Source organism: Amaranthus tricolor, chromosome 3 (genome assembly GCF_026212465.1).
Source record: "Amaranthus tricolor cultivar Red isolate AtriRed21 chromosome 3, ASM2621246v1, whole genome shotgun sequence".
Taxonomy (NCBI): domain Eukaryota; kingdom Viridiplantae; phylum Streptophyta; class Magnoliopsida; order Caryophyllales; family Amaranthaceae; genus Amaranthus; species Amaranthus tricolor.
This window is the reverse complement of record NC_080049.1, coordinates 27,648,314-27,667,102: the sequence shown is the minus strand read 5'-3', so window position 1 is coordinate 27,667,102 and position 18,789 is coordinate 27,648,314. Positions and strand designations below refer to the sequence as shown.

The following is an 18,789-nucleotide window of genomic DNA, read 5'->3' as shown; positions in this document are numbered from 1 at the left end:
TGTTGCTGCTTGTTGAAAATTTGTAATTAAATAAAAAAAAATGGCTGAAGAACATGAATTTCAAGCCCAAGATCAAGGTCACAAATTATGTGCAAATAATTGTGGATTTTTTGGAAGCCCAGCAACTTTAAATTTATGCTCAAAATGTTTCAGAGATTTACGTTTAAAAGAAGAAGGAGCTCTTGCGAAAGCCGCTTTAGATAACACCAAAATCCCCGTTTACCCGAACCCAAATCCGAACCCGAGCCCGGGTTCATGTACCCAGTTAAAGATACACATTTTTTTTTATTTAATTACAAATTTTCAACAAGCAGCAACAAAGGAATGAAAAACGCTGAAATGAAGAAGAAGAATGGGTTTATACAATCACGTGACTGTCATGTGATAGTTAATGGTTAAATTAAACGGTCAAAGGATAAAAACCGTTATAAGGTAGTGTTTTGCAAAGAAATGTATTATATAAGGTAGTTTTTTGCAAAAAATTTAGTTTTTTACAAAAAGGGGTATAAATTAGATAGTTTTTTATAATTTTCTCTTACGGAATAAGTATATCATAATTTACAGGTACGAGAGGGGTAAATATAAAGTGGATGGTTATTGAGTAGACAAGAATGGAGTTGGGCAGGAGGTAGAAGCTCATATGGCGATACCCGTCAGTCACAGTCACCGACTACTCATAACGGATAAGACTTGATATATCCACAAAATGTTATCCACCTATCATTCCTGGTTGTAATAGAAATTACTTAATCGAGACAAACAGTTCCAGAAAACAGCTCCTTACAGTCGTATTCAAAAGTCAAGTTTATTCGAAGAAAACACTACAAAACTTCATAAATTTGCAAAATTGAATAGAAATTGTCTTAAATGCAACAGTATACATTGAGAAATAAATAGATTCCAAGGCTATCTAAGAATACGTCTTAAAGTTTTCACATTTGCCATTCCGGAGCAGTATGATAAAACTTTTACACCTTCATGAAACTAGAGGCTGATGCAGGAACCTGTAGGCAAATTTCTATATGAAAATATTACAACCACGAATATGTCGCAGAAACTTTTCCTTCTTTGCAGATGAATATATCACGGAAACTATCAAAATTACACAAAGATAAAGATGTTACAAGCACTTACTCGATCTAAATGATAGGGTAGCGGCTACAAAAAGTTCTCTATATTAAGCTCCACATATGAACAAGGATCCGGAATATCAAAGTTGTTCAAGACCTGAAACCGCATAAAAAAAATTTAACCACAACAACTAACGTTCTACAGGAAACACTACATAGACTCTTTAGCTAGAACATTAATGAGTACATGGCCTCATCCATTGAATGGCGTGTAGGGTTGTGAAGCCAAAGTCAGAATGTTTAAAATGTGCAAATCAATCCCAACATTCCCAAGAGGCATATACTCTTATCGAAGTGAGATATAATTCTTAAAATAGCCGTTTTTGTGCGTAAAAGCATGTTGCAAATGTGAAAGCAATTCAGAAATTGGGCCTTTAGGTGCTATTAATGCGCCTCAGTGCATTCTCAGCACCTGCATGCACTTTTTGAATGCGTCGGCCTTTTGAAGGGCGGGTGCTATGCCTTAGGCTTTTGACGCACTGTAACACCTTTTATTAAGCTACTGGCTGGAGAGAGAAACATGAGCAAGGAGAGACAAAGTGTCAAAGCCTTGATTCCAAAAAGTGAATACTAATTGAATTTCACTTAATCGATTACATGGAACGGAATAAGATCAAGTTGTTCATTCTCGATGGGGCCAAAGATTTATCATTCTTCGGTTTCAGATTATGATTGGACTACATTAGAATAACTCTTTGAATCAGTTGAACTTCTCATTTATGTAAAGTTATAGATGATGTGTTACCAAGGTGTAATCAAAATCTCTTTATTATGATTTTTCACTAACAAGCATAATGTTAAGTACATTCGACCCTCCGAGATATGGAACGACGGATGCAAAAAAGGTTTTTAAAATAAAATATAAAGAGCACCAAGTCACCTAAAATTTTTAAGCATAATGTTGCCTTCAAGCCTCAAACTTGAGAGGATGTTGTGGATAGTGAATATTTCTTCTATTAGGGACGGAGTTTAAAGAATGCAGAACATAGAATAGTTTGTGATTCTTAATTTTCATACACTAAATTAACTCCGCCTCTAAACATGCCTACCAAATATTAAACATGACCTTCAATTATGCCCTTAAAAAGTGAGCTGGAACTATGAAGTATGTTGCCAATTATGATTCATGATTACGAATACACTTTTGTAATATTATTTCTTAATTAGAAAGCAATTTCTTAATTACCAATTTTAGCAATTTTCAATATTAGAAAGCAAATAAAAAAAACAAAATTAGAAATAGATAGAATACTTGCTGAAAATTATCTTTGGTTCAAATTGGCTGGTGGAATGTTGTTTGATTCGTCTCAATGCATGTTTTCATAACATCAAATTTTTTATGTGCAATTGAAGATAGTAAGGTCAAAACAGTGCATAGAATAGCATGAAAACAAGTGGAACAACTAATTTGAACCAGCACAAGTATATAGACACAACCAATGGATACGGCGAGGACTCTTTCTTTTAAATCCAATCAAAAAAGTCAAAACACTTTTCAAAGATTGAAACAATAAATGTAAAAGCTACAAACAACAAATGTAGCACGATTAGCTTAATATCTTGAGGAAAGTTTAAACATACCTCTGGATGAACAATACCGAAAATCCCTATGTACCTGCCTTTGTAGATAATGTTGGCTTGCCTTCCAGGAAGAAACTCAGGGCTCTAAAAAATTATAAAAGACAGTCAAAATAAAACCAAAACTATTATATATCACATTTCAGTTGCACAGAGCACTTACATTTGCAAGCTTTATGTGGTAGCCAGAGCTATCTCCTTCTGCAACAAAAGGTGTACCTACTATTTCCATAACTCTGTCGACTAGGGAATGGATAGTCTGCAAAGCCCAATAATTAAAAGTAAATCAGATTTTCTGCTCATTAAGGATTCATCAAGTCTTAATATTGAAAACCGATGCAAATTTCTAAATGCTTCCCACTAAATAAAGCCTCAAAAAACCAGGACGCATATGAAATTATTTGCAAGTCTTGGCTCAAAACTTCAAATAGAAGCAAGATGCATAGAGACACAACAGTATCCAGGAAAAAAGCATGAGGTGAAGGCATGTCACTGACACAAATGACAAGCACTAAGTCAAAGGTTATCTGAAATCCAGCAACTTGTTCCAGTCAGTGTCACAATGTAACACTTTTGATAAGAGTAAATTCTGCAGGGCTTCTCAAAGATATTCAGCATCCATTTAAAAACCCCTGAACTGAGAGAGGAGTTTCAATACTAACATAACTTAAGCAGAAACAAAGTTCAAAACATCTCTGCCAAAAATCAGTACAACATTGGCACTTCGACATTAACAATCTATTACGTACTACAGCATGCCCTAATGTCTTCTTAATGTCTTACGTCTTAACAGTTTAAACACAGCAAGTTTACTCAATATTGATGCACTGAACATCAACACCATTTTGTTTGAATTGTTGACAAACAACAAAAGGATATCATATAGAAATCTTACCTCAAAGCCAGAACTAGCACCACAATAAAGCGCCGCAAGTTGACGACAATTCCGAGCACCGACATCTTTTGCGTCATCAAGAACTGCTATGTCACCAACTTCGAAAATCTAAATATCAATAATTAACATATTTCATAAGAACCAAAAGCAAAAACCACAATCCAACACAAAAAAGAAACCTGATCAAACAGCCACCAACTTCACCAAACACATTTATAGAGCAACAATGGATTTAAAGAACCTTTTTTTATCTCTATTTTCGCACTTTTTTAGCACTAGAGTGTCAAAACATAGGCACATAAGCATACAAGCATGAAACAAAAACAAGTGTCATCTTATTGAGTTAAAGATGCATTGCTCCTGTCCAAAAAAGGGATATGTTTCCGAGCCCGTAGGTACATGTGGCATCAAACAGGAAACAAATACAGCAATCACTTTTATATAATAAAGGGTCTCTCCACAAGGGAGTTCAAGTTTATTGAGCAAGACAAAAAAAAGCACATCACAATAGAATACAATCATTAGAAGTACAACATTTTCTCCCTCCAGTTTGCTCCTTTATCAATATTGAGGATCAAATTTCACAAGTTATAACTAAAAGGACACATTTATTTACGGAGCTTTAATATTTTATCTTGGTTTTTGTGATATATAAGAAATGAACGTAAGCCTTAGAAGTATTTTGACTTTTGAGTGTTTGCCAGGACCCAGGACTAAGGAGCTCATTTCAAGAAATTTTTGGAGTCAAGCTCGCTCTGTGCCCTTTTATAGTGTTTCAGCACTTTCATGACAATTCTCAAGAGCTCCCTAAAAAGTTATGGCCTATAGAGTGGTCCAGCAATTCACACGTTCACTTTGAAATTCCTACAATAAATGGTCGATTGAAAAAACATTACACTTCTAGATTATATGCAAATGACAAGCGTCCTTAACAGTATCCAAAAGTAGATGTAAAACATAAGGCAGGCACATTAGCCGTCAAAGCCACTTGCATTGAGACAACCTAAATCATTGTTTCATGAAACATACATAGTAAGAACTCCAATTTTTTTAACTTAGCAAAGCCCAAATACATGTGTTAGGTGCTGGGTTAGCTAGATAGATTAAGTAATCAAGCAATCACAAGCATCGGATGCTTGTCATTATGTACAATTCATATGCTACAGCCCTTGACATGTTTAGTCACCTTGAGAATAAGCTGTAAAAACATTCATTAACTATTACCTTGCAACAATAGGCTAACTTATGACTCACAACAAATGAGAAGTGCCAGATAGGTTGGCGAGACATATGATTGGTTGTTAGAAAATGGCTAGAACCTCAAGCACGGTTATAAATAGAAAAGATCAGTCAGTACATTTATATGGAGGGAGTAGACCTATCAAATTTTGATCTAACCCGACCGTTTTCCTAAACATTTTGGTGAATTTTTGAAACTACATCAAAATTTTTGAGTATTACATCAATATTTTTGCGTTGCAGCCAGCTATTATTTTGTTAATTTTTATTATTTAAGTTTAATATCGCACAATTATGATGAGAAAAGATTTTTTCAGCCCAATACCATAAAAAATTATTTTTGAAAGTTTAACAACAAAAATAACGTGGCATTTTTAGCTATTTTATAGAAATCAAAATAAAATAATAATTAATCTATGATCTGTTGGGTTAAAACCAACCGATTGATGTCTTAGAAGGGAGATATGACCACATTAAATAATTAAAGGATATAGATGTTTGGTGAGAAGATTGGCCCTTTCATTTTTAATATTTAAGTAAAACAATTCCTCCCTCCATTCCATATTATACCTCCACATCATCATCAAAGTAATAAATAACTCTTATTCTTTGTTTTCTTATCACTCGTGTAAGTACATTTTTTTCTTCCAATACCATTTAAATATATTAGTTAGCTATGAAAATTTATGCAGTACCCAACAAGCATAACCTCAAGAAACACTTGGTCACAGAAATCCGAAACTTGGAACTATCCACCATGCCACATTCCTAAAATTTCGTCACAAATTGAGGAACTATCTGCATTCATATTCTTTCATGTAGGCTTGAAGGCAACATTATCTTTAAAAACTATTGGGTGAGATGGTTAATTTTAACGTACTATATTCAAAGACACCTTTACACTTCTTGTTCTAGATATTTCATAGCTAGTGGCCCACGTCCCTGTATCCCATTTCTTATCATTTCCCATTCCATATAAAATTGCACATACTATAATTTAGGGAACCAAAGGCTAATAGATGTGAAGATTAAGCGAAATGTGATACATATTACAACAATCTGTTACCCCAATGTCCACCAAGGTAAAATTTGAAAGGACTTGATGTATGCAATTATACCGTTGTAAAAATAAAGAGGTGGCAGATACTAGATTCCTTGAAATCGAAAATTGAAATTTTTGCGACGGCAACAGCGCATGCCGTTCAAATACCGATTTATGGTGGCAACCACCCTAGAACGTGGAAAGAGAATCACTAAAGTACTGTGCAATTTCTAATACAATAGACTTACAGACATAAGCAACATAAACACAATGGACTACCTTGATAGGCTTCCGATGATCTTTGTTGTGCCCAACAGTTTTCAATATACCAGGCATGAGACTACTTCGTACCACCTGAAATAGAAAAATGACAATTACATCCACAAAATGTAGTTAGATAACTACATGATAAAAACAAAGATGAACTTAATGTAAAACAGACCAAGCATAGAATATCGGAAAATCAAAGAGAATATAAAACGTGACCTCCCAACATGTCTATCAAAAAATTGTGTCAGCATCCTCCATATTCAAACATCAATTTTCTTTTTTCAAACTTGGAATTCCTGGATACAGAAAACCAACTTCTCATGTGTGAGCGACTTTTTCCATCCCCTTCCCCTGCTTATAATCATTGCAAGACTAAAGTCTATTTCTCTTTAAAGAACTACGAACGGCTTTAAGTATTCTTATTCAGTAATTCAAGCACTAATTTTATTCATGAGGGTCAAAATAAATGTTGTTCCCTGTGTCATCTTTTGACTTGTTACTTCAGAAGCAAAGTCTAGACGGAGACAAAAGTAAATGAATTTTGGCCTTTCAATATTCCCACTTTTCAAATTTCCTTCTCATGTTTTCCCCTTAAAACCGACATCTTTTCCCATTTCCTATTCTCATGTAACATGAATTTAATCTCATACTTATTTTTGATGGAGATGGCTAAGCATATAGAAGTTGCCTCTTTCCATTTCCTTAAAAAATTACAGTCCATGTAAAAACGCATATGATAAACAAATCGCAAATGACAAAATAATCCAACCTCAAAATCAGCAGAACGAGGATTTCCAATAATCACAGCTGTTGATTTGTCATCCTTGCGATTCAACATGGAAAAATTTTCTTTGTAAGAGCAGAGTATCCAAGTCAACACCTCTGTGAACCCATTCATAGCAATCTGAAAGGGAATAGAGAGAAGTTAATCTACATAGCTGAGTCCAGGAAAAAGCACTGTAACGCAAAAACTGTACATACAGACATTAGACAAGCACAAGAAATAACTATCTTTTTTATGAAATCGCATCATAATTGAACATTAGTATGACTAAAATTTGTATGATTAAAATACCAATATGAACAGACATCAGAGCAAAAGCTTTTGAGTAGGTCAATCCAAGCTTAAGGTCAATACTAAGTCTAGTCAATGCTTCACAAGTCCACAACAGTGTAACACTAACTGTTATGAACTATAATTTCCTTGCATGATTACTTGCAACTTCCAGGAAAAACGACATCTTAAGCTTGAGCTTTACGAGCCGGTCAATCTCTGCTCTATAATGCTGTGATCACATACCGCTGTGTTCCTTTCTGTAGATCATTTATTTAACCTGAGCTTGATGTGAACTAGTTATTCAATCTATGCTCCAAAACACCGTGATCAGTATCCGGCAATGGCTTCTATGGATTTGCAACTTTATGTAAACTCACATTCTCCAAAGTATATCTTTTAAATAAGCATACACGCCTAATTTCACATTCCACAAACATCTCACAATTTTTTTCTCCATATTAGTACCATTAACATTTAAACTACTTGTTATAGCTAAGCGTCATATGCATATCTACTATCCAGTCCATGTCCTTCTAAATAGATTTTTTATGCCTGACCAAATTGCTTACTGCAAATAGGCGGTCTCAATACAAATTAGTCAAAACGCTTCTGTCTATATTGTATCAAAAAATGAAACCAGAGATACTACTCAATACTAATTCATACTTTAAGAATAGTACTTCTCCAATTTAAAATTTAAGTCCAAGCTTATGGTATTTATTTTGATATTTCAACCAGAAAAACTGCAGGAGTTTCAGTAGATTGCTGCATAACTTAACAACATTGCGCTATGATGTACAGAGGAGGATAAGCCACAACTATAAGGACAAACTCATTAACTTTTCTCAATCAAAATATTTTCCACATAGGCAATGACCGTTGAACAAGCACAAATGTACAGGCGATTAGCTCACTCAGCATAGGTTATCAACAAAGGAAAAGTATGGAAATGTGCATCAAATAATTAATTTACCTCACTTCTTATCAAATCACTTAATTCATTCAATCCCAATGGCTTTATTGATGCAGGCAATCTCTTTGGAATTTCATTGTATCCAAAAGCAATAGCAACATCCTAGAAACAAAAGACGAAATTCATCATTATATTACTAGGACTAATAATTATTCATCAGTAAGTCAATCATCTATATACCTCCATCACATCACAAGGATGAAGAACATCACTTCTGGTTGGAGGAACAGAAACACTTATTTTGCAGTCATTATTAGCTGAATACAACTTCTTCGCATGCAACTGCATTCTCTTCAACAATCCAGTTACCTGTTGTTCACAATAGATGAAGTAAGCATCCTACTTCATACATTAATGAGCCATTTTTATAACTAAAAAGAAAAGGTGCAAAAAAGACAGGCCTTCATCAATTGATATTGTATAAGCCTAACCGATCAAATTCAAAACCACATAACTTTTCACGTAGCACAAAAAGATAAGGCAACAAAGAGAATCAAGGATGGCGCAATAGAAATTTCTTCTGAGTAACTTGGCACTGCGTACTTAATTCATCAAAGTACTTCCCCCATCAACAAACTCTTGCACTACACTTCAGCTTCTAGATCAAAGAATTTTCAAAACTAAAGCTCATGCTTTTCCACTAAATTGTTCTTTAAGTAATACTGTACAAGCCCAACTATTAGAACCACATAACTTATCACTTATTGAAAAAAAGATATGGCAACACAGAAAGTGCAACATGACGCATGAAAACTTTCTTAGGAGCAACTTGGCACGGAGTTCTTAATCCATTAAAGCATTTCCCCTATCCACAAACTCTATCACCATACTTCATCTTCTAAAACAAACACATTTTCAAAACTAGAGCTCATGCTTTTCCACAGAATTGTTCGGCTTCTGGAGAAGTAAGAGGAGAGAAAGCAGAGAGAAACATGTGCAGAAAACCATACAAAGAAAATTCATCCATAATCCATAATAATTAAAATAATCACTAAATCATGATAACTATAAAGCATTTGTGTAATGAACTCGCTAATAGCTAATATGAGAAATAATGAAGATTAGAGTTAAGAGGGAGTAAAGGATTAAAAGAAGAAATGACAGAATAAAAATAAGAGACTAGAGAAAGAGAAGTTTGACAGGAAGAATTCATTTCGTATTCATTTGATATCCCTGGCAATTTATTACATCATTGTATTTATAATTAACAAGCCTAACAAACTTGTTGCCATTTGTTACATAATATTGCTTTTCTAAATGTTTCATTGAAATACTATTTTACCCCTCCTATATTTATTCATTACATTACCAGCCGCCCAAAGAACCACCTTGTCCTCAAGTTGGGTTGTAATTTGCATCAAAGTAGAAATAAGGTTTGCACAATTTGATTTAATCACATTGTACTAATGATAATTGGTTTGATGTAAATACCTCTCATGCCAATTCTCAAATTTCTCTCCTCCAACAATAATGCTAACTCTTCAATTCTCTTCCAACCATGATCGGTGGCGTCACTAATGACTTGGTCTACCCACAAAATAATTGCATTCCTGATGCCACCATTTTCCCCTTTTCTCTTCAAATCCAAAAACGCTAAAACTATGACTTCCACCTCTGCCTTCTTTCTCTCACCGGCATCCCATATTTTCCCGGCGACATCATCTAGGGTTGAGAACATCATTGTACTTGTACAATATTGAATCCCTCTTTCGACTTCCTCATTCAACTGAGACTATACAAGCTAATTTTTTGTTCTTGTTCGGTGTAAATTGAACACATTGCCTTTTGCAAGTTGCAACAATGATCACATTTTCCAAAGAGACAAGTTGCTTTGTGTTGGGCACAGAGAAAAATTAGATTGGTATACCAAACTAGAGGACAACGCAACTCACCTCATCTGCCTCTAGTGAAATTCCAATTGCTTCATTGACGTAGGACAGAGATACATCCATATCATAAAGCGAGAGATCAGGACAAACATATGACTTCCCATCAGAATATGTCACTTGTATAGGCTCAACTTCAAACTTCTTATCGCAGTACCCCGAAAACATAGTAACCTGAATCAAGAAGCATCATCAGGCAAATCACAACAATTTACCAAAAATATATATATATATATATATATATACATCCATCATACTCTCGTACCATAGTATTCAAAACAATTTTAGCCTTCGTCAAATCAGTGGCTGTACATTCGATGAAAACGTTCTTTGTCTTCAAAGTAATAGCAGAATGTGCACCATTTATTATCGGGGGTAAAGACAACACAGTTCTGCAGATAAAAATTGCTAAATAAATAACCAAATAAAAAATAAAAAAAGAAAAACAACATGATCTTTTCACATTAATCATGTACTTAGTAACATATGGAATCATTAAGAGATAAGTATTTTCATCCTACTAATTCATACCCTAACAGAAAGTTGTGATTAATGAAGGGCCTGTTTAGTTGGGGAAATAATGAAACAAAAAGGTAAATGGTAACCTTATTTCCTTAAGTGGGAGTTTAGCTGGCTACTTTTGGAATTCCCTTTCCACATTTCCGCTTTAACAGTTCTCTCAAAGCCCTCTACCTCAAGTTCCAAGGTGGAGTTGGGACTTGTGGACTACCCCATCTCTCTCTTTTAGCAACCACCACTTCACTATTACTCCCTAGGACATAATCTTATAACCATCTGTGACCGTGAGGGCACCCGAAGAGTGCTGATACCTCAACACCTCTATGCCACAAACTAAAATCATCTCACCTCACTAAAAAACCACCAATCCATACCATCCTTACAGAGCAAGAGAAAACGATAAGATTTGTAAAAGAGTAGAGCTGATGTGAAATTTCAGTTGTGAATGTGGCTTTAAATACTCCGACGCAACATTAAAACATTTAAATGTGGAATTTTGATAGTCAATTTACCACGTTGATTTGTGTTGGTTCATGTAACCTAAACCATATTGTTGGGATTAAGGCTTTGGCAATATTATACTGTGTTGTGTTGTTGAATTTAACCATAATGTTTATTGTTGTAGCTTGGAAGCAATTGTCATGGTCCAAGGATGACACTATTGTGGCTACAGATGGCCATACTAACATCTTTATACAATGAATTGTTTAAGTTAAGTAACAATGGAGGACAGTTGGTAGCAATGGAAATCAGCCAAACGAAAAGGACTTCAAGTTTTAATTCATTCCTGCTCTCTAACCAAACAAGTGAGGAAACTTAAGGAGATTCCTTTGCTTTTCATTTTATCCCCACTGTCTATTCCTTCCTTTCTCTTGAGGTGAACCAAACAAACCCTAATATTTATCCTTGAAATACCAACTACACAAGCCTTCAATGTATAATAAAAAGTAAATATAAACAAAAATAAGAGAGCAGATAAAGATAACAAAAGGACATGGAAAAATTGTGCACATTTATACCTATCACGATCATATATAACTGGAAACACAGGCGAATTCTCAATAATATGCAAGTATTTCTTCAGCTTCAAATCATTCTGTCAAAATACACTAAAGCATAACTAAAGATAAAATTATGAGAAAATTCCCTAAAAATTTATAAATTAAAGGTCATGTGTTTTCAACATCTGCTCCATTATAATTATTACAATTCGAAATAACTTACCTTGTAAAACTCCATTAGCTCGTCTGCTCTAAATTGTTTAACCTATAGCAAAGGGAAAAGAGTAAGATGGAACAGGTTATTACACGTTTCACAAATAAAAAAAATATTGTGGTTGAGATACACAAAGGTTAGGTGGTACGATGACAGATCCTCAACTTCTGCTGTCAAATTCCATCAAAATTTAGAGGTCGAGAATAGTTCAAATGTGCGACTTCCATAAGCTAGCAAAATATCTTTAAATTCTTCTAATTCAACTTTCGGTTTCCATCCTTCCCACATTAGCATAGTGTAAAAACAAGGCCGCATCGCATTGCATCAGCCGCGTTGTAAAGGTTTTACAAATAACGAGAAACCGATATTTCCGGCGTTGTAAAGATGTAAAAAAACCGCGTTTTAGGCCATTGAGGGATATCTTATGGTTTTGACACATATATAGGCATTACGATAACCGCCACCGTTTCGTTATCGAGATCGCTACTGTTGCCGCATTTTTACACTATGCACATTAGTTTACTCTTTCCCTTCTTTGGAACAAAACAAAAAAAAGTTATATCATTATCTCTTCTAAATATCCCACTATTTGTCTCCTATCAAATTACATATATGATAGCCAACAAGAGTGAACTGACAGAACAGATATCAATATGAAGTACTCATGTAAGCTATATGAATTGCACGCTAACATGAAGGCAAGACTCACTCAATACATCCCACACACTATCAGGTTATTATAAAGAATGGGGACCAAAGGGCAACACAACACATGGCATGGCCAGTCAGGAGAAAACAATGTTTTTCAAGTCTAGGCAAGGCCCATTCTGAAGAGAGGCACAAGATGCAATATGAGATGCACCTAGATAAAAAATTCAAAATAAACCAAAATATTATGTGCTTTGGCATTTGGCAACTCGTGCATGAGATGCATCAGGAGCGAAAACTCCTTAAGCCTAAATGTACTTCGCGCTTTTTTTATCTAAAGATAAAGAGGTAACATAGTATATGCTTCATTCATATATCAATATCAAGCCCAACTTGGCCCCACCACCCAAAAGATGAAAATGTAGACCTTACCCTCAAAACAAAAATAGTGCTATTAATAATAGAAAATATAATTGGAAGAGTTGGTAGAAGACTCATATGTTTAATAACGAGACCTGTGATCAGTCTTACTAAAGACAAGATTTTTGTTTTTGGAAAATAAATCATGGAAGGGCCCACACTAATAAATCACACCCCAGATTCTATTTTTGGTAAATGGAAACTTGATGTTTGAATCTGGTATTCACGCCATTCTTATTAATCATCACGCCTCACCTTCATCTTCTTCCCTCTAACCTTTTCATTTTTCCATTAATTTCTCCATCTAACAAAATAATTTTTTTTAAGTATATCAACTTATATTTAAGATAAAGGAGAATCTTATTCAAGTCTACAATTTAATAATTGATTTCTTTATGAAATCATTTTTTAAACCATTTGAATTATTTTATAACTCCATATATTAGTTAAGATCTACAATTTCTAGAACCCCAAAGTTGAATTAGCAACGAGAAAATTACTTCTGATCTTGAACTACTTTTCTTGAAGTGGAAATTTTTTTATCTTTTGATATAACAAAAGGGCCCCGTTTAGAAAAATGTCGCAAAAATAAATAGGGCATCCAAAATCTTTGTTCCGCCCCTGATAAATACACCCAAAAAACGGGGCTCCAACATTTTATTGAGCCTTCAAATCTGCAGCAATAAGCCAAGAATGAGGGGAAAGGGGCATCAACATATAGAATTAATGATACATTTCTTGATTGACTAATACAGGACTTCCCCGGCTCTATCTCATCTACAGCAACTATAACCATAAGGGCACATAATGAATAATATATGAAATTCGATTGTGTGATCCAAAAAGTAAATTTACAAGTTTTAAATGCTCACACAAAGATATTAAGAAAACAAGTAAAGACAATACCTGCTTCAAAGGCACAAAGTTTATTTCCGACGGTGGCAAAGCCTGTGACCAAAATGACAAGGTTAGAAAGAGTCACAAAAATTATCAACACATCATATAAATAAATCTTGAAAATTGCTACATGCTTCCCTCAAAGGTCCATGCCTACAGTAAATACTAGTTGGATTAATTTCTCACCGCAATGAAGCAACATTATTGCAACAGCAACCTGAATTTGCAATTAGCCAAGTACAATCTCTAAATTTCAGAATTGTGTTTCACAATGAAAAGGCACAAGCCGACCATTAGCATTTCGCACCTAGTCTCTAGAGATACATGCAGCCTTAAATATCTCAAGATCCAATCAACCAAAGAATTAATCACTATAAAAACTAAAAAGAACTAACATCTCCTCGCCTCAAACCCATATTGTAACCCTATCATCCTCTATAAAAAAATCATTTAACAAAGCAAAAAAACTAGGATCAACCTCAATCTAGATCAAAGCCTTCGAACGGCTATCATGCATATCTTTTCCAGAATACATTAAGCTATGTTCCATTTTCTCACTGAAAATCATTAGCTACTAAACTTGCAACACATGCAAGATGATTGTGACTTCTAGAAAGCACCTAACCGCATCAAAATTGTCTACCATAGTCCCAATCAGCTAAATTCAGCAAACTCCATATTACTAAAATAGTAACCCAAAAGCAAGGAAGCTAACAGTTGAACCCGGTCAAGGGAAATAAAACATTTGAACAAAACTAATAGAGACCGAGTAGCGAAGGTTGGCTTAGTATAAATGCATTTGAACAAATCATAGCTTCTCACGACCATGCACCCTCAATTTGTATATTGATGAATTTGAAGTAAGTTTTTTCATTGCTCTATAATATACCATTACAAACAATTTTCTGTTCTCCTTGCTTAAAATATTACCCAAAACAGAAAAAATCCCAAAAATACAATAGCCTATCCTCAAGATATAATTTTACTCTTACTCCCACACCCCTAAACCTGTTTTTTTTCTCTTTGAACTGAATTTTTGCTTAGATAACTGATTACTATTGAGTATTTTTTTTTTACTAAGAACTACTAGAATAAGTCGAAGAGAACAGGATGATACTAGTGCGAATATTTAATGTTCAATGAACAACATTGACGGTGTATCCTTCTTAAGCACACTACATTCATTTTAAAACACGTTTTCTCCATTTAGATAAAGTTTTCCAAGATGCTCATAGTGAATTGTATTCTATCAACTATTGGAATAGAATTCATCCCTATTCATAATAGTCTCATTCACTCTCTCATTAAACCAAACTCGAAATATTCCAAACATTGAACTTTCTTAAAATAAACAGCTTCATGTGCTCAAAATCAATTCAATACCTTAAACATAAATTTAGAGCTATTATGCCTCATACATGCTTGCAAAGCAATGTAAGCAAACCTAATCAAGTGACTCCTCTATCTATCCACACTATCATAACAAGAAAAAAGTAAAAATTAGAGATCAAAACTGAAAGAAAGTGCGTTGAAGTTAAAATCATATTTCAGTGATGAATCTCTTGCTTCACATCATGCATTGTAAGTTCGTATTATTTGTTTTGTCATGTACTTAAAGTGGAAATCAACTTTCCATGATTACTATTTTGCAAAATATCTAGTTCTAAACATCATTCGAGTCTGGGCACTTTGGGCAGAGTATTTTGGGTGGTTAGCATGTGTTGAACAAGCAAAAGAACAACTTATAGAACTTTGTACCAAAGTCAAGAAAAGTTCTACAATTTTAAAAGGAATTGGACGGAAACATTTCTCACTATGCTAGTAGTAATTAAAACGACGACTTAGTTTACTTTTCTAGTGTTACCAAGGTTTTACTTGGTAAATGGGCAACTAAAGCAAAAAAAAAAAGGAAAAAAAAAATGATTTCTTGTTCTATTGGACCATAACTATTTAGTGGAAGAAAAAAAGAAAAGAAAAGCTCAAGAGCTACATCAAGAAAACCATAGGAATCAAGGCATTAGGATATTTTACATCACTCAAACAGTCATCCAAAGTCAAGTAACACCAATTGAAACAACAAATCACCGTAAAACATTAGTACGAAATTGACTGGTGTCGCTAGACGCCATTATTCTACTACCTCGTATGAGAAAGGACCTTGAATGGTATCCAAGTCATGGGTTCCAATAGCTACCAAAGTTCTTCGCCTGTAACAAGAATTTCAATATAAGTGCTAGAATAAAACAATCTTGATAATCTTAGTTGGCAACTATTGCGTTCGTGACATATATGGTTATCCATACAACTATTTAAGAGTAAAGCCATTCTGCGATTCACAGTATAATGCGTTATTTTCTCATTCTCTTTTATGCTATATCTGTCTTATTAGTAATCGTAACCTATGTACATTTCCAGCACAATACAAGATATAAAATAAAATGAAAATCAAGTGAAAAAAACCACAAGATTCTATACCGGCATATATTTTGATGTAGCCTATCTTGAAGATCAATGAAACTGTTGTATCTTGCTTCATCAAAACTAATACCTCTCAGAACAGCACAAACGACAAAAGGACGGATTGAAGATGTCTGCAAATGAAACCAAATGGAAGACTTTATCATACACAAATCATTTTCAAGTGGAACACTTTAGCAAACATAGGACTTTCCAGCCTAAAACCTCAGATTTCACATGCATTTTCAGCATGGATTGATGAGAAATGTCAGCAAGTGTATATGTTGGAATGTCTTGAAGCTCTTCAAAAATGCGCAAGGCCTGGGCTAGACCTTCCAGACAAAGCAAATCATACCTATAAATAAACCGACAAAAAAAAAAATTCAAAAGTTTAGTCATATATTCATATCCCATAGACATGATCAGTCAGGTACTATTCACCATATAAAAGAAGAATAAACAGTAACGTCGATGAGCAATACCTATAGTTTCATATTTTGCGTATCTTATAAGGTAACTAATACCCAATATATGGTAGTATTCATATCTACCTATACTTAGTATTCATATCTACCTATAATGAATACCTTGTGCTTGTGTATATACAATGAAAATTTTAGTGTTCTCAATCAGTTCTAATCAGTAATGAGAACAAATTGTGTTCACTGAAAAAGTTCAATTACTCACTACAATGAAGAAAAACAACAGGGAATGACTAAATATCAATTTTAATAAGTAACAGTAACATGAAAAGAACAAAAAAGTTTTCATTAATTAAAAAAAAAGCTAAGCACAGAAAATTTTGAATTAATAAGAAGCTTATTAGCAAACCTATTAGCAGGAACTTCAATTTTGTAGATGATTTCTTCATCTTCAGTAGGTTCTTCATCTTCCAAATGCTTTTCTTTCCGAATAATTGCCTTTTCCGTCGTCTAATAAATCAACAAAATTTATACAATTAACAACAAAAAATTAAATTTAAAGAATCACCTATAACATTCAAAATTCACAATAAAGGAAAATACAATAAAAAGTAAAAAACATAACTCACAATGTCATCCAGCTCAATGCCAAATCTGAAGCAAAGATCCTCAAATTCTTTATCCTCTAATAATTATAAAATGAAAGAAGCGACCAAAAAATAGCACAGTAAAAATTAAATATTAAATAGATATATAAAAATGGAAAATTGCAGATAAGGAAATCTACATCAATAATAAGAGTGAAGGAGAGGAGGGTTAGAAAAGTAACCATAAGTTCGGCCAAGAGCGTCGAAAAGGCGATCTCTGCCTACACTAACAGTAGGCATTGCGACGCTTATTAGAGATTAGGGTTGCTGAAGAAAGAGGAAGAAGGTCGCCTGGGAGCCGCCAACACAGAAAAAAGACTTTGGGTTACAACTTGTCCCAGTTCACAAATACATACCCATTGTTTCAAATTCATAATGCAATTAATTTACCCGGCACAACTTAATCAAATCAAATCGAAATTCACCATTACAGTGTTGCTACATTTTAAAATGGAAATACGGTATGTCCATGGCAAATTGAAAGCAAATCATACCCATTGAAACAAAATTTAATCAATTTGTATCCATTGAAACAAGTTTTGCTACAGTTTTGGTACAACTTAATCGTATTTTTCCCTTTGAAACAAATATTTTATCAAAAAAATAAGAAAACAATTCAAAAACAAGCAGCCAAGAACAATTACCCAGCGAGAGAAATGAGCGATTGAGTCGTGGAGGCGGCCGGCAACGACTAGCGAGGAGCGGACAGCGGCGGAAGGGAGGAGGAAGATCTTAGCGTTAAGGAGTGTCGAGTGAGGCGTATCTGGATGATAGTGTTTAGGGTTTGGAAAGTAGAGAACGCTGTACGCCTAAGGGTGTTTGGCACAAGCCACAACGGAATAGAATCTATGAGACTAGATAATAAAAAAAAAAATTTATTGTTTGTTATGTCGGGGACTTTGATAAATGCAAGATGTAAAAATGAAAGTCTCAAACTCTCAAACAAAATATTACCCTCTCCATTTTTCTTGAAAATTTTAATCTTATTTCTATTTTTTATTTTCATTTTCTTTACGGTTTGTTTGATAAATGGTATTAAATGGGGGTAATTAAAGTGATTTCTAGTGTAAATTTTGTCAAAATTTCCTATCATTTCCATGGTAATGAAACAGTGATCAAAAAAATGTTTTTTGTTTACAAATTTTTATATACCTAATACTATATCTTCCAACGATAATACATTAGAATAAATTTTATGAATAAAATGAAATGATTGAAGTTAGACAAACATGTAGCTCATAAATTTTTCAATCAAAATTACACTAGTTTTATCCCTTCTATGAAATATCGGTGTGTTATAATACCCCTAGTTAAAAAATAGAGAAAAAGATAATAATAATACAATATTTTACTCATTTGTTGTGAATAATCCTAATTATTTTTTAATAAATCAACTTTTGCCCTTAGTTTGCTCTCAGCATACTATTAGTGTGTGTTGATAGCATACTACGGACAAAGTATGAATTATTATTAAATAAAAAGTTTTGCTGAAAG

At 33.9% G+C, this 18,789-nt stretch overlaps 1 protein-coding gene across 2 annotated transcripts; it reads right to left on the bottom strand.

Annotated features, from left to right (window-relative positions):
• Window positions 1-696: 696 nt before the first annotated feature.
• Window positions 697-18,201, bottom strand: LOC130809377 (phenylalanine--tRNA ligase beta subunit, cytoplasmic). 2 transcript variants are annotated; one of them, XM_057675134.1, is made up of 21 exons: window positions 17,940-18,201; window positions 17,478-17,586; window positions 17,278-17,333; window positions 17,058-17,158; window positions 16,452-16,581; window positions 16,245-16,360; window positions 15,910-15,976; window positions 13,779-13,820; window positions 11,814-11,855; window positions 11,609-11,685; window positions 10,336-10,462; window positions 10,077-10,244; window positions 8,365-8,493; window positions 8,185-8,286; window positions 6,924-7,058; window positions 6,164-6,238; window positions 3,604-3,711; window positions 2,872-2,967; window positions 2,712-2,795; window positions 1,135-1,227; window positions 697-1,018 (listed from the first exon to the last, which is right to left on the bottom strand). In XM_057675134.1, the coding sequence occupies exons 2-20, from the start codon at window positions 17,533-17,535 to the stop codon at window positions 1,159-1,161; spliced, it is 1,782 nt and encodes a 593-aa protein (XP_057531117.1). In that variant the 5' UTR covers window positions 17,536-17,586; window positions 17,940-18,201; the 3' UTR covers window positions 697-1,018; window positions 1,135-1,158. The 2 variants fall into 2 exon arrangements, with proteins under 2 accessions (XP_057531117.1, XP_057531116.1); XM_057675133.1 differs by having other exon boundaries at window positions 697-1,004.
• Window positions 18,202-18,789: the final 588 nt, after the last annotated feature.

Excerpts from the sequence above, each read along its gene's own strand:
- LOC130809377 (XM_057675134.1), bottom strand. The coding sequence starts at position 17,535 with ATGCCTACTGTTAGTGTAGGCAGAGATCGCCTTTTCGACGCTCTTGGC. Across the intron at positions 6,239-6,923 it reads CTCGTTCTGCTGATTTTGAG|GTGGTACGAAGTAGTCTCAT; the intron begins GTTGGATTATTT and ends TTTCTATTTCAG. Across the intron at positions 1,228-2,711 it reads TCGGTATTGTTCATCCAGAG|GTCTTGAACAACTTTGATAT; the intron begins GTATGTTTAAAC and ends ATGCGGTTTCAG.